The sequence below is a fragment of the Monodon monoceros genome, unplaced genomic scaffold (assembly GCF_005190385.1).
Source record: "Monodon monoceros isolate NGI ecotype Baffin Bay Population unplaced genomic scaffold, NGI_Narwhal_1 Super_Scaffold_18, whole genome shotgun sequence".
In the NCBI taxonomy this organism is placed as follows: Eukaryota; Metazoa; Chordata; class Mammalia; order Artiodactyla; family Monodontidae; genus Monodon; species Monodon monoceros.
This window is the reverse complement of record NW_021703774.1, coordinates 49,810,629-49,826,486: the sequence shown is the minus strand read 5'-3', so window position 1 is coordinate 49,826,486 and position 15,858 is coordinate 49,810,629. Positions and strand designations below refer to the sequence as shown.

Here is a 15,858-nt window from a genome sequence, read left to right as displayed (position 1 = left end):
ACAGAAGGGGTAAATAGAAAAGGACAAGAAGAAGACAAAGGGAATCCCCAGAATACTGGTGAAGGGATGTCCTGGGATGGCAGCCATGTAGCTGGCTGAGAGAGTGTCCAGTCCTAACTGGAGTAAGAGGATAGAAGGCTTTTAGGGCCTTCTCAATTTAATCTCAACATATCTAAATAATATTCTTATACCACTAGGTTTTATTTAGAAATGTTGAGATAAATACCAAAAGACAAGGCTAAAAATTAAAAGAAGGAATGCCTTTGATGGGGTGGGTTATGGGGTTGCTATTTTTTTATTAGCCTATTTGATTTTAAGTATAGTTGAGATTTTTCCCACAGTGTACATATATTACTTAATAAATGTGTAATTTAAGGAAACAACCATCTGAATGTGTAAAATCAGCATGATAGTTACTACTTTACAGGGTTGTGAAAAATAACATGTTAAAATTAAGTTCCCCAGAAGAATGCTGGCACATACTGGGTGCTCATTAAATGTTTGTTTCTTTCCCTCTGCCAGTTTTGCTGTATTTTCTGTAAGAAAAGAAATCTTGAGTTCCATACAATCGATGTATGAACACATTTAAAATCCAACTAGTTTTTAAGTAGTGTACTGAAATTTCAGACTTTAAGTACGAATTATGCATAGTTTAATAGATTATGACAAACATTCTAGATGCCAGATTTTTCATGAGAACAACTCCTTTCATTAAAAAACAGTCACAGATAGTAAATATGTAATCAGAAATGAAGTACACAGCAAACAATTAATTTGATGAAATTTAATGCCCTTTAACCACTTTGGATGTACTTCTTACTATCAACTGGACAGGAAAATCTATCTCCAGCAGTATTTAGATCAGTATTTATTATACATTCAATAAATCTTGGTTGATAATATTGTTGACTAAATTGCCTTAAGTTATCAGAGTCATTTGTGGCAGGAAAAGTATAAATGTTGTTGACTGCTAAAGTGAAGGCACCAGTTTATTTCAGTTCCACTTTATTACAGCATTACTATCAGGTGACTAGTAAACCCTGCACAATCTTTTCTCAAAATTATTTCATTGAGTAAGTCCAGAAGATTGAGCTAATATTAGCCCGTAACATGAGGAACATAAGTGATGTGTTAGTTTGTTTTACTGTTGCTGCTTGAAATATATGCCCAAAGTTCTATAAGCTACTATCCTACATACCTACTGAGAAACTATTTCACATAACATTTCATTTGTACCTCTCCTTGGGTAATTTATAATGTCAGCATTTTCTTATCGAGGCATCTACTATTACAGTATAGGGTATATGTAGTGTCTTATATCTAATAGTCTTGGTAAGAGTAATACGTTTTTGACAAAGTTACAGACTTCTTCACATGATTGTAGTTGCAGGGGGATGTACTCTAGACCATGTAATGAACACATTAAAAGTGATCTCTGGTAAAAGAATTAAACATTTTTATAAATGGAAGGAAAAGAACCATTTAGAGAATCCAAGGTGATGATAGCTTGTGAGTCCTGGTAAATGAAGAAATCCATAAAGATATTTATCACAAGAAGGTGAGCTTTTTGAGGGAAAGAATGCCATGTCAAATCAGGGATGAATGATAAAAACTGTTCTCATTCCCACCCCCCTCCTTTTTACAGCCTCCCTCCCCCAAACACACAGAATACTATTTTTATTTTATTTTATTCAACAAATGCTTACATAGTGGTTTGTGCCAGGAATTGTTCCAAGCACTTCGCAAATAGTTACTTACTTTATGAGCTAGGTACTATTATTATCTCTGTTTGTTTACTTTTTTAATATTTAATGAAACCAAGGCAGGGCTTTTCCAAGACTCTGTAAGTAGTAAATGGCACAGCTGGTATTTGAACCTGGTAATCTCGCCTACAGTTAGTCCTCTGAACCTCTATGCTCTTTCTGCTGCTCACCTACCTTAGAGTGGTGAGCAAAAGAGGCTGAGTTCTTAGGACTTCCCTGGTGGCGCAGTGCTTAAGAATCCGCCTACCAATGCAGGGGGCACAGGTTCAAGCCCTGGTCCAGGAAGATCCCACATGCTGTGGAGCAACTAAGCCCGTGTGCCACAACTACTGACCCTGCACTCTAGAGCCCATGAGCCACAACTACTGAAGCCCACGTGCCGCAACTACTGGAGCCCGCGCACCTAGAGCCCATGCTCCGCAACAAGAGAAGCCACCGCAGTGAGAAGCCTGCACACCACAACAAAGAGTAGCCCCCCGCTCGCCGCAACTAGATAAAGCCCGCGCGCAGCAACGAAGACCCAACGCAGCCAAATATTAATTAATTAATTAAAAAAAAATCTCTTCTAAAAAAAAAAGAGGATGAGTACTCCCGAGTCCTATGATGCTGTCAACGGTTATCTCCTTATACCGTTAAAAAAATAAATTTATTAGCAGAGTTGTCTGTTTTACCGTCACTTAGTGGAAAATAATGTGTAGTCATTTATTTGAAAATATGAAAACAAAATGTGTAGGTTTCTTGTTGCTATTGGCAGTCTTAGGAAAAACTGTGATGAATGAAATTCTGTTTACTTAAAGATGCAACTTCATGCATCATTTAGAGAACTTCTCTACCAAGAACATGTTTGGCACTTAATAGCACTCAATAAATATTGAGCCTAATTAAACAGTGAACAAGGATGCACAATATATTTTCAGCATTTTCCAGTTCATCATATTCTTTTTAATTTCATGTGACATAGAATTTAAAATATGTATCATGAAAACCTTAGGAAATTTTGAATGTTTTATAGGAGATCATTTTAATCATGCAACAGCCGATGGTACAGGGTAAACCATGATCCATAATAATCACATTTTACAAATCCAAGCCTAGAACAAAGGACAAAGGACAAAACTATATCCTTAAAAGCAGTGTTGTGACCTTTCTCTTGCCAATGAGATAGAAACCATTGTATTTATTTCCTGACATGAGGGGGAAAGGTATATTTCCAGTTCCCATACACAAATATCCCTGTTCTTATTTCTCTGGATGGCCTCTTGAGAGATCTAATAGTGGGAGTGTGATTCTGCCCTTGGTCACCAATGACTATTTCCTTAGCAAATTCATTAACCCCTCTTTTATCTCTCAGTTTTTGTCACTTATAAAATATCACTGAAGTATTAGATTTCCCCTAAATATAGCTGTTTTTCACTTATTTTTGTTTTCTATCAATATGACATTTTAAGACCAGCATGTTAAATACATTATTTAGTTTTAAATTAGTTCAAAAACCCAAGCCATAGGTGCTCTAACTTTTTTATATCCTGGGGCAGATTTATCTGTTAATAGTAACCATTATTGAAGGTACGTTAAAGAATAGTACAGGCACATAATCATAATTCTTGAATATGTTAAAACCCAAATTTTTGTTTTTTATTGGGGTTACATCACTCCTATCACTGAAACAAATCTCTCATAGATGATTTTCAAGTTTTTCATTGGTTTTTAGCTTCAGCAATAATAAAGTTAGATGCCGCGTTCTATTGCGGAGAGAAAATACGTTATCCGTTGTGACGGACCAAAAAATTTGTTATTAAAGCAAATGGTAAATCAGTCCTTGAATGCACTATTTTTGTTGCTGAACTACATGGTGCTTTCTTTGTAGGATTGCTGGTTTGGAATCAACTATGTGCCTTGTCTCATAATTCTGTACCTTTTGTACCATTGCTTTTGCCTTTTCTGGAAGACTGTCTAATTTATTTCTTATTATGTAGAACTTTATTCAGTAACTATAAAGAATTTTTTTATACTGTATGTGCAGAAATTTAGAAGGAAGTTTAACCTCTTGAAAGTTATTTTTCATATTTACTGATATTTTCTGAAACTGAAAATGATTATGGAGTTATTTTTCATGTCCATAGTGTTTTACACTTGACTTTAACAGATTGGCGGATCATTCATCTCACCTTTTAAAATAAGAAAAAATCTCATATCATTACATAGGAACTTTCAAAAATAACCCTTTTCAAAAAAATAGGGGAAACATGTATGTATTTCAAAATGTAATATTTGAAATGAAAATGTAATAACACTAGTATCATAAAGTGGAACAGAGATGCACTCTTGGAGCCTAGAATATAATTGAATAAAAGGGTCTAATTTTTATTACTATCACCATCCTAATGGTTCAGAAGTAATGACTAGAAGTACCACACATTAATTTTCCCCTTGCTTAATAATTTCAGTTTTCCTTTGGGGAATGGATTTTTCTATTAAAAAATAATCAAAGAGGGAAGAGATATGGGAACATATGTATATGTATAACTGATTCACTTTGTTATAAAGCAGAAACTAACACACCATTGTAAAGCAATTATACTCCAATAAAGATGTTAAAAAAATAATCAGAACCATCTTTGAAAAAATCAAATATATTTGACACGTAACATTATATGAATTTAAGGTGTACAACATGTTACTTTGATACATTTATATATTGTAATATGATTACCGTTGTAATGCTATTTTCACATTACCTAATTGTAATATAATTTTGTTGTCTATAGTTATTACATTGTGCATTAGATCTCTATGGCCTATTTACTATCCATTGCAAGTCTGTACCCTTAAACAACATCAGTTTTATCCCCCCAAACCCATCCCCTGGTAAGCACCATTTTACTGTCTGACTTGTTTTGAGTTTGACATTTTAGATTTCATATATAAGTGATGTCATACCATATTTGTCTTTCTCTGTCTGACTTATCTCACTTAGCATAATGTGTTCAAGGTCCATGCATGTTGTCACAAATGGCAGGCTATCCTCCTATCTCATAGCTGAATAATATTTCATCGGTATATAAATCGTATCTTTTTTACCCACTCCTCTGTTGATGGGCATTTAAGGTTGTTTCCGTATCTTGGATATTGTGAATAGTGCTGCAGTAAACATGGGCGTGCGTATATCTCTTTAAAATACTGTTTTTATTTCCTTTGAGTATATACCCAGTAGTGGAATTGCTGGATTGTATGGTAGATCTATTTTTAACTTTTTGAGGAACATCCATATTATTTTCCATAGTATTGGATCAATTTATATTCCCATCAGTAGTGTATGAGGGTTCCCTTTTCACCACATCCTTACCAGCACCTGTTGTCCCTTGTCTTTTAGATGAAAACCATTCTGACGGGTGTGAGGTGATAATATCTTATTGTGGTTTTGATTTGCATTTCCCTGATGACTAGTGATGTTGAGCATCTTTTCATGTGTCTGTTGTCCATTTTGATGTCCTCTTTGCTTCATGATTTATCTCTTGGAGTTCTACTAGATTTTAGCTTGCTTTAGTTAGTTGTAAGAGAGTAATGGAAATTGAGTGAAGTGGACTTTACCTGCCATATGCGCTAGTGTTTTCAATTATATAGTACATGTATATGTTGTATCAGTGGCATGCCAAAGATGACTGTACCATAACATCTTTGCTTTTTATAAGTAGACTTATGGAAACAGTAGCCCACACTTGCAAATATTCTTTAAAACTAAGGCAAAAATAAATGGCTGATGACATATTTTTACTGAAACTGAAGTGTTATCTGCATTATATGGGCAAGGTGGACTAATAGTACTTCAGTTGTGACAGCAGATTAGCTTTACAGGAAACCAGCAAGCCAAGCGGTGCAGATAGTTATGTATGTATTTTAAAGCCACTGAAGAAAATGAGTTTTTGAAGGCTTTATTGAAGTTCAGTTTAAGCTCTTCTTTTAAATGAGGAGGGCCAGTGTCACAGGCATGTCCTTGGCTCTGTGAACATATTGAGATATCCATTAATATCCAACCCTATCCCAGAAAGCTTTTAGTTGCTTCTTACTGTTTATTAATGATTTTTTTTCATAGAAATAGAAGTGTTGCTTTTGTTTCTGTAGTATATTATTACTCATACACTGAAATAAAACTAGAAAAAGATTTGCCTGGATTTTTCCACAAAGGTTTTGCTTATTTTTCTTTGAAGTATGGTCCTATTCATATGACAGCCTGAGTATTGAGAAGGGTGACTGATGTGTGATTTTGCCTGCTCTTTGTAATGCTTTCTCCTGACCAATGGCCATTTCAGGTAAGCAAATGCAGTCTACTAAATCATCTTAGCTGGAAAAGCAAGGCAAAGCTCTAATGCCTAGCCAGAAGTTGTAAAAACGTTGTGTGGCCATCAAAATAGTCACTTGTCTGGCATGTGCCTTTTCTAAACACTCTGAGTACTTTGCTAACCATATGACTAACAGATCCTTCGGGCTTTATAATGCCTTTTTATCAGAAGAGAAGTGTGCCTTGTGGTCCCATCATATACAAATAAAATGGAATAAAAATTAGAATTTCAGTGGCATTTCTGAATAAGTGGGTGACTTTGGTGTTTGTCATTCTAGTTATAAACAATGGTTTCCTTTTCTAATATGAACTCCGAAAAGAATGCAGTAGGAAGGCCACAGCATCAGAATGTCAGTCTGGTTTATGGGGAGACATTAACAGAAACTGCTTATGGTTAGAAGAAGCTGTGTCTCTGATCATCTGCTGTTCAGAAGAGGGAGCACACGTACAGACTGGTGTACACCTCAGTTTGACTGCTATCAATATGTGTATCTGCTTGGAGGAGGAGACGACATGTATTACCAGGATTTTTTGTTTGTTTGTTCATTTGTTAATTTGTTTGATAAGAAAGTGGATGTGCAAGTAACTTTTAATTATATGCAGCTAGCTTTTTTGTGTGTGCCCTTTGATTTTCAGAAAATCATGCATCTATAGTTTTAGGGTTTCTTAATGGCTGTTACATTAACTTCTATACCTGTACCAAAGTCAGAATTCCATAATTACTTTTGTAAGGGGTAGGGAGAAAATGTACTATCCATATTCTTCAAAGTTCACAAAACATACTGTTTGATTCATAACTAGAAAAAAGCATCCTAGCCTTTTAGAAACAAAACCAATATTCGTTGACACTGAACTTGAAAACTGACATAGAGGCAGCCTTTGGTAGTCCATTTATACCTGTTTTCAAGCTATTTGTTTATTTAGCAGATATTTATTAAGCATTTATTATGTGGCAGACATTATATAAGTTCCAAGAAGGACAAGAACAGAGTGCTGTGTTAAGTTATAATAGGACCATAGTTTGACAGGGTGGTGACCAATCTTTAAATTTGATTGATGTTCTTATTTATGTTTGAATTATAATATGGAATTCCAGAACAAGTAGAGACCTTTAAAATTATCTACTCCAACCCTTCATTCAGTGTTTGAATCTTTCTTATTATTCATTTGATCATTGCTGATATTTGACTATTTTTGACTTACAAAAATGGCATTTTCACGTAGTTCAACCTAGTAGAACCATTTAGTAAGTACAGTGCTGGATCATGACGGCGTAAGATGGATTAGTCAAGACAACCCTATCCAACTCTCTGTATAGGGGAGAAATGTGAAACCAGATATTGACAACATAGTGACAATTTGCAAAAATAAAATGGCTCAAGTGCCCTCATCTAACCAAAATGAATATGCTGGGTGCTGAATTGAGCTTTCTAGTTATGTGATCCAATATATCATTTCAAAATACCTTCAGACTCTATGAGGCTCTTCTGACCCATGAGGGATTTTCTGTATGGACATGGATTTCAGTTACTTTGTAACTTGAGCTCATGGCTGGAGTGTGAGCCATTTACTCGTGCTTCTCCAGCTTCTTAGAGAACTCCTTCTTAGTGTCGTAGTTTAAGATTTTATCAGTCTCTTCAGTGTCTACCTCAAAAGCTGCATTTCTGTGATCAAGGCAGCACAACACATGGCTGTGGGTTCAAAGACATTAAAAATTATTCCAAGAAGCAACATCTAGGGATCAGGATTTCACCTATTATAAGTAGGTCCTAATTGGATAAATGATGAAATGACTATTTTCCCTTCGTATATAATTCGATTGGCTTCAATTAGTTAACTTAAAATCGCACAAACCTGAGACGAATTCCTTTATATTCTTGTTTCACCGCATGTACATACACAGTGCTAGGCTGTGGCATCAGAAAATGGATATGCTATGGTCCCTGTCCTCAAGTTGTTCTAAAGCACTCCTCAGTGTAAGTACTTACAAAGGTTTGGTAATTGAAATATATTTTTTTATCCATCCATCCATCTCTCCATCCAGGCATCACTGATTAAGTACCTATTAAGCCAGGCACTGTTCTATGCTCTAGCAATAAGCTGAAAACAAGACAAAGCCCCTCCCTCATGTTCTGGTGGGGAAAAGAGACATTAAACATCAGTACATAGTATAATGTTAGAGAATGATGAAGGCTATAAAGAAAAAAAAATAGTGGAGAGTAAAAAAAAAAAAAATACAGAGGAGAATGTAATCAACTCTGGGTAGGAAATAAGGTAAACCACACTAAGAATATAATTTTAAATCTGGATTTTGAAGGGTAAATAAGAGTATGACAGGCAGACCAGGCAAGGAAGGAACTTCTAGATAGAGAAGCGGCAACATCAAGGCTAGAAGGCATAAAACGGGATTATAAATAGGAATGCATACTTGTGAAAAGATTTAGTATAGAAATTAATAAAATATGGTGTATAATATCCTTTGAACAGTGTTGACTAATGGAATAACATCATATTTGGGTATATGAAAAATTGTTTCCTCAACAGTGCTTCTCAGATTTACTCAAGTATCAGAACTCTAGGTAGGAAAGTGCTTTTTGCAGAACACAATAAATTATTGTTATAATTCACCTTCAAATATCTGAAAATGTCATTATCGATCTGAATTTGGAACTATTCCAGGCATCTTTAAGGTTAATTAACAGTAACAGATTCTAACATTTTAAAATATATTTAAAAAGAAAAAAACTCACACTTGAGAAAATCGTATACATGAACTTTCTCTGTCATGTCACGGAAGATTGCTATTATTCTCTTTTATCATCAGAACACGAGTTCAGTAGCATAGTTTGAAAGCTGCTGCACTACAGTTATTCATCAGATGGGCTGCCAACCCGTGTGGGAAGAGTTAGGGAGTCACTGCCTCTTGTAGTAGGCAGCCCCTTAGGAAACCGCCTTGCAATGGCTCTGACTTCCTTTTATTGAGCTGAAATCTCTTTCCCTGATAATTTAGACTCACTGCTTAGACTCTAACTTAGACTCTGACTCTTGGATAGAATGATGGAAATCATGACATTTTTTTTTTTTTTTGCGGTACACGGGCCTCTCACTGCTGTGACCTCTCCCGTCGCGGAGCACAGGCTCCGGACGCGCAGGCTCAGCGGCCATGGCTCACGGGCCTAGCCACTCCGCGGCATGTGGGATCTCCCCGGACCGAGGCACAAACCCGTGTCCCCTGCATCAGCAGGCGGACTCTCAACTACTGCGCCACCAGGGAAGCCCCATGACTTATTTTTTATAAATATGTTGAGGAATAATAAGTAAAAATAATTTTGGTATACCTTGCACTATTTTAATGTTAATTATAAATGAGACAAATAATGATAAAGCTTAAAGGTCACCTGAGTGAGAAGAGGGTAGGGGTTGTTTGTGTTTTGTTTCATATAGGGCAGGGTGGGAGTCTGTGGTCTGTAAGTCTTCATGGTCCGATCCTTAGTCTGTTCTTTTCTGTATAACTTTTTGTTTATATCTTTTCCCCCTCTATGACTCTTATTTGAGTAGCAGTAGGATTTATAGGAATAGTTCTTCTGAAGTAGAAATAGAAAACTCAAAGTAAAGGCAGAGGAAAATGCAATGTTAGAGTATTATGATCCTTGAAAGAAAATGAAAGCAGATAACGAAAACCAAATTATGATGGAATTAAAGGAGACTTTAAATGTGAATCATTGAGACTTGGAGAGAAAAAGGGGAGGGAAAAAAGGGTGCCAAAGATACATACATTCACACTCATCACACATATGTATGTATGTGTACATATACAAATATATCTGTGTGTAAATGTATATCTAGATAGTATATGAGAGAGATATATAATACATATATATAAATACGTAAATAGAGATAGAGTATACTTGTTTCCATCAGCTGTTTGTTAAACGGTAGATAAAAGATTGAAACCTGGTTCTTCTCATGTCTGTCCTGTTCTACTGTCTGAAGTGGCAGGTGGAATCTGCTCAGTGATTCAAACAGTGAATTTTTTAATTGCTCAATGCTGACATGCTAACCTCAGCAAACGAGCAGCTGCAGAATGTGTTAGGTCACCATACCAATAATGAAGATTACATCATTGACCTGCCTTCCTTTTTAGGAATGTAGGAAAAAACAAACCCTAGAAATACGTCAGATTTGAAAACAAACCAAAATAATGACTGAGAATAGTGATATTATCTATAGTTTCATCACAACTAGTTGACTAATCAGTTAGGAGCCATTCTGTTTATAAAATTAATTTTTAATTATTCTTTATTTTTAAAGTGAAGTTCTAGCTTAAGACTTGAATGAAAGGTTTCAGAGAAATAAAAATTTTCTTTTCTGAATTTAAAATATTTCTATTGTGATAAGGTGACACACTGAGTGACTTTAAGATAATAATATTTGTGTTAACAGACTTCTATATATACATCAGCTGTAAGATATTTCCCTGGGTTTTGTACTTTGAAAAGTTTATGTTTTAATTCAGCACAATAACACTCAAAATAAGAATCTCTGAAATTTGTTTTATTTTTCTATCCCTAAAATAGGACAGATTTTGAAGTAGATTGCTTTAAAAAAAATGAATCACTTCTTAAAACACACAGATGTACTCATCCACCCTTGGGACAGAAGAAATGAATTACCTTGCTTGGTAAATCACATTGCTTCTCCTGAACTAGATTGCCTCCTGCATCCAGTGCTGTGAAAGAGAGGCGCTCTGAGCAGGAAGGATAGCCATTGTTCAGTGCTCTCTAGCAAAAGAACTGGGCGGGGAGGGGTGTGGGGGGGGTGGAGTTTGACTGGCGTTGGCTCTGGCTTTTCTACATTCCAATCTGTCTGAGGCACAGAGCGAGAGCAAAAAAAAAAAAAAAGTGGAGAGAGAGAGCGCAAGTGAGCAAGCACGGTGACCATACGGTATAGAAAGTGTTTTGACTGGCATGCCGGAAGGATCATGTTAGCAACACCCAGAAACTTCACGAAATGCAGACCCCAGGTAAGAGTTCCTAGAGTCTGTCTGAGACAGAAATTAAAAGTTTGTATATATTTAAAGGGAATGTGTGCTTTTTCAAAATTACACAAATGGATTGACTGTTTACTTTTGTGCTTATTGGCTTTACAAAATAGGTTGTTTTTCATTACTGTGAGTTCACAGGAATACTGTGTGGAGGCTGTCAACATCCAGTACAAAATCCAGCTCAAGAATAGCCTTCTGAGAAACTCAGATAAATTAAAGGTATAATGATCATAGCAAAATACTAACACTGCAACATTTACTTGTTCTTTTAATAATTTGAAGTGGATTTCTTATTCTGTATCTTCCCCGGATTCTTTATGAAATATTAAGATACCTGGGAATGGATACAGCCCCTTTCTCTCTGAGGGAGACAAAATATATTGACCATTAATAATATTGTAACAACCTTGCTTGAATCTCAGTAGCGTGTAGTAAATCTGTTTAATTCGGAAAGCTCAACAGGTTGGATCCATAGACAACAGTAAGAGTTCAAATGAGAACTTTGCTTGTTTTTTGTTTTTTGTGGGGTTTTTTGCCCAAGCAGGCTTTTAATATCCTCTGCCAATAGATGACAAGTTAGAAACTTTAATTAGCTCATTGAAAGTTAAATCTGAAAGAGACTTGAGAGACGTCTACTGCAGTCCACTCTCTCCATTTTCAATGAGAACATTGAGGTCTAAGGGAGTTGGTGCTTGCTCAAGATCACAGCATTACAACAGAATTGAAAAGAAAATCCAGGTCTCGTGATCTGCAGTTTACTGGTTTTTTCATGGTACCAGCTATCAATACATTTATGCTTTATACTTTATCCATACTGTATCTGCTGGCTCAGGTACCATGAATTATTGCCTAAAGACCAAATGCATCATAAACCTAGATTGAAATCTTATGGGAAGGAAATATTGGGGGATGGATGTCATCAATATTGATATATTCTTGTTTGAAACCAAAAATATATAACAAAATATTTATCAGAATAAAAAATAGCTTTCAGTTAAGGAAAATAACTATAGTTTGTATGTTGCTTTTATATAAACAATTACATAGCTGTGGCATGTTCTGAATATCTGTATATGAAATTAAGATTAAAATTGATTTTAATTTCTTTTAAAGACTTTGGGACTTAGCAACTGTATAATTTAAGTTAGTAAAGCTGTTTGGGGGTAACTTGTATCTATTTACTGGAAGCAAAACATCATCCCATATTCACTGCCTTCTCTATATTTATATTTTTTTTAATGTAAGATAACATTTTTAAATTATCCAACTGTTTGAACCAGTTGCTTCCTTATCCAAGGTCCAGCTCTGTTTCCTCCATTTATAAGGGTCCTCTGTTACTTCACCTCATGAATTATGTGTTAGAGGGTAACTTAAGTGGAGGATCTTGAGAGTCACAACAGACAGTGAACATCTGTCTTCATACATTTTCATTTAGTCCCTAAAAAGGTTGCTGCCCTTTCCATTTTTCTGGAGACCATTGTGGGGTTGAAAGAGACCACACTATTCTAGTGAGCTAAATAGTAAAGATAGCCACTGTCAAAAGGATCTGTCATGGCTCTTTACAATTCCTGGGAACAAGTTCGCTTGATTTGGCTATAAGCACAGTGAAGGGATGCAGTGTTTTTGTGTTAAAGCTTGACCTGCTATTCCAGTTTTTGACTAGGTCTGTGTAGATGCAGTTGTGATTTATAAGTTTGTGAGGGATGAACAGTAAGTTGTAAGGAACAGTTTCACTACTGCTCTCAGCTATCGGAAATCAAACTACAAAGTACATTCTCTGCCCAGAAGGAAACAAGAGACTGTCTTACTGCTGAATCCATTATTAAAACACACTGTTTATAAAAGGACCAATGGCTGTGAGAATGAGGACGTAATGCTCTATCCAACTTAACAGTGTTCATGTTGTGTTACACAGGGCTTAGATTTTTTCTCTCATCTTTTATCCTGCTGGAGTATGTGAAAGGACTGCCATGATATATGTGTGTATATTATGTTATGTGTGTATATGGTGGGTGGATGGATGGATAAAGATGGACTTTTGGCCTTAGTGTATTTCCCCATGTTAGAAACAATCAAGTCATTAATCTGTTGCTGGTATTTTACTGACCTAACTTGAAAGAAACTAATTTATTAACCAATCTGATAATTATAAAATTACTACCATGCATTGGAAAGAGAAAAATATTAGAAGGAAACACATACTCCTTTTTCTGTCCTGAATACAGATGTCAGATTATGCAGGTTTATACTTTCTCTGTTAGAGAAAAGCAGTGTGCTAATAAGGTGCCCATTTTATGACCAAAGACAGATTGTAAATGGGAAGGGAGTGGGTAGGGTGAAATGAATGACATGAGGAAAGAAACTCTCTTATGTATGTGAAACAATTTTCTTTTGACCATTGTTATTTTGAAGGCAGGCCCATTTTCACTGCTCTTGATTTTTTTTCCTTGATACTAGTTTCTCTAAATTTTTTTCATGAAATATATATCCATATAGTTTATATATTAAATTAGCAAAGAAGGTAAAGAGCTCTGCATCATAGCCATTGACATTTTTCTGATAAAAGTTTGGCTATAGTTGATCAAAACTTTTGTCTCATTCAGAGGAGTTACTTCTTTCCCGCTGCAATTTCTTGCTACTTCTTGGGTATAATTCAGTGTTTTGTAATGCTCTGAGTTGTCAAGTTAATTCTTTACTCATAAAGGTTACCTGATTATCCACTCAAAACTCTGGGAATCCTATTATGTAGACCACATGGTTGTGTTGCCCCTTCTGCTCCGGTCTTGACCTTCCTCAGCAGCCTGTAAAGAGGAAAAGTGTTATGCTGGTTTTGCTCTTTCTGTTCTTTCACGCTCTCTAGTGGTTGTTTGTGCTTGTTCTTATTTTCAGTTCCCTATCAGTTTTAGTGAAGCAGGTGACTGTGGTGAAATCAGGTTCAGCAGATTCTTACGCTTGAGGTGCATGAACTTTCTAAAATATCTAATTCTTTAGGGCAGAAAGAGAAGAAAATTGATTGTGTCCTGTTGTTTCCTAGTGAACAGTGAGTCAAGAAAATGAGTTATGACTTAGCAATATGAATCCTCTTACAGCTGTCTTTTCTTTCTCTTTATTTTTGTCTTCCTTTGTATGTATGTGTGTGTGTGTGTGTGCGCGCGCGCGCTGATGGGGATTTAGTCTATCAGAGTTTCACATGTAATTATGGGTATGATGTCTGCTTGTGTCTGGAAGCCTTAAGCGTTGCCACTGAGAATATTTTCTTTGTGCATACTTGACAAGTAGGAGAGACTTACTGAATCATCATTAAAATTCAGATGAAGGTCTTTATCTTCTCTGGTACCTTCCTCACTCCTACTCAGACTGTACCATTCTGCTGAATGAGGAGCTCTCTGAACTTAAACACATGGAGAGGGAACCAGTGAGTTCTTATCAATAATTAGACTATAAAACTCCACATTTCTGTCATTCTTAGGTTTACGGTATTTTATAAATAAGTGAATTGCTGAAACAGCAACTTGTAAAGTTAGTTCAGGTTAATACAGTTCTGTTCTTTGAAGAATAAAAATAACCTGGTTCTGCTTGCCCTTCTTTGTCAGACTTTCAAAAGTAAGTAAGCAAGCAAGTTTAGCTGCCAGGATCAAGCCGGTGTCATTCAGGATCAGGTGTCACCTAGGATAGCCAGCCTGTTGGACAATTTGCTTACTCTGATTATTACATTTAATTCGACAGACTATAGAGTACCTTTGGAAAAACTTAGCAGCACTGTTGTATAGTTAACTATTCATAGATATTACCTTTAGTTAACATGAAAACTAGAAAAACTGGATATTCTTTCACTTTTTAACACTCTGGTTTGTAACTTTCTTGCTAAATTACATTTCAAATGGGTTGTGTGTAGTTGATTTGATTTCTGCTCTGTTGATTCAGATAGGAGAAGATAAGATGTTTGGGTCCCTACTTCAATAATCCCTTTTTCTAGGAACACCTAGACTGTAAAGCATCAGTTAAATAAATGAAATAATTTATTTCATTTGTTTAAAAAAGGAATGATGTGTCAAAGGTAGTGCAAGAAGAGCCGCAAAAAAATCTAGCCTGTGTGAATATATTGAAAGAATTGGGTTTGCTCAGTCAAAGGACAGGACAAGATGTGATGTGTCTGTGAACAGGGAAGGATAATCATCTTTTGTGTACCAAGAGCTCATTATGAAGAGCTCATTTCTAAGATTTTGTTCAGTATGGTTATATTTCTGATTAGCATTTTCTCAAAGTATGGGAAACAAATCACTCAAAGAAAGGGTAATAGATTATTTACCTTTTGCATATGGTAAAGGAACTGTATCACAGTATTTGGTCTGATTTTTGTGAGTCTCCATTATACAGCTGAAATATAAGGATATTTTTAATGAATTAAGATCTTTATTTTATCTTCCATACAATTAGCTTACGTACATCTTGAAATTTTTCTTGAAGCATTTTTGCCTCCACTTAATACTCAGTGAAACATCATGGTAGTTTCCTGAAACAATAAATGTCACTCTGTTTTATGAGTACCATTTTTTACTTGTAAATATTTGCACAGTGACAATTGCTAAAATTATGAAATATATTTTTAGTAACTTTGGTTTTATTCATTTCCTTTCCTTATAAATACAGCACTCAGTAAATACTTGATTGATGATCAACTTTTAAAGGTAAATTTCCCGAAGAAGTAGCTT

General features: G+C 35.5%; 1 protein-coding gene across 8 annotated transcripts in view; it reads left to right on the top strand.

The window, feature by feature from the left end:
- Window positions 1-15,858, top strand: part of RASAL2 (RAS protein activator like 2) — a 387,077-nt gene that overhangs the window by 226,142 nt on the left and 145,077 nt on the right. Inside the window, exon 1 of one of the 8 annotated variants that reach the window (XM_029231146.1) lies at window positions 10,933-11,125. The exons of the other annotated variants lie outside the window; for them this stretch is intronic. Coding sequence (XP_029086979.1) covers window positions 11,113-11,125 — 13 coding nt within the window. The 5' untranslated portion in view covers window positions 10,933-11,112. Of the gene's footprint in view, window positions 1-10,932; window positions 11,126-15,858 lie in introns of those variants that run through there. 8 annotated transcript variants of the gene reach the window in all.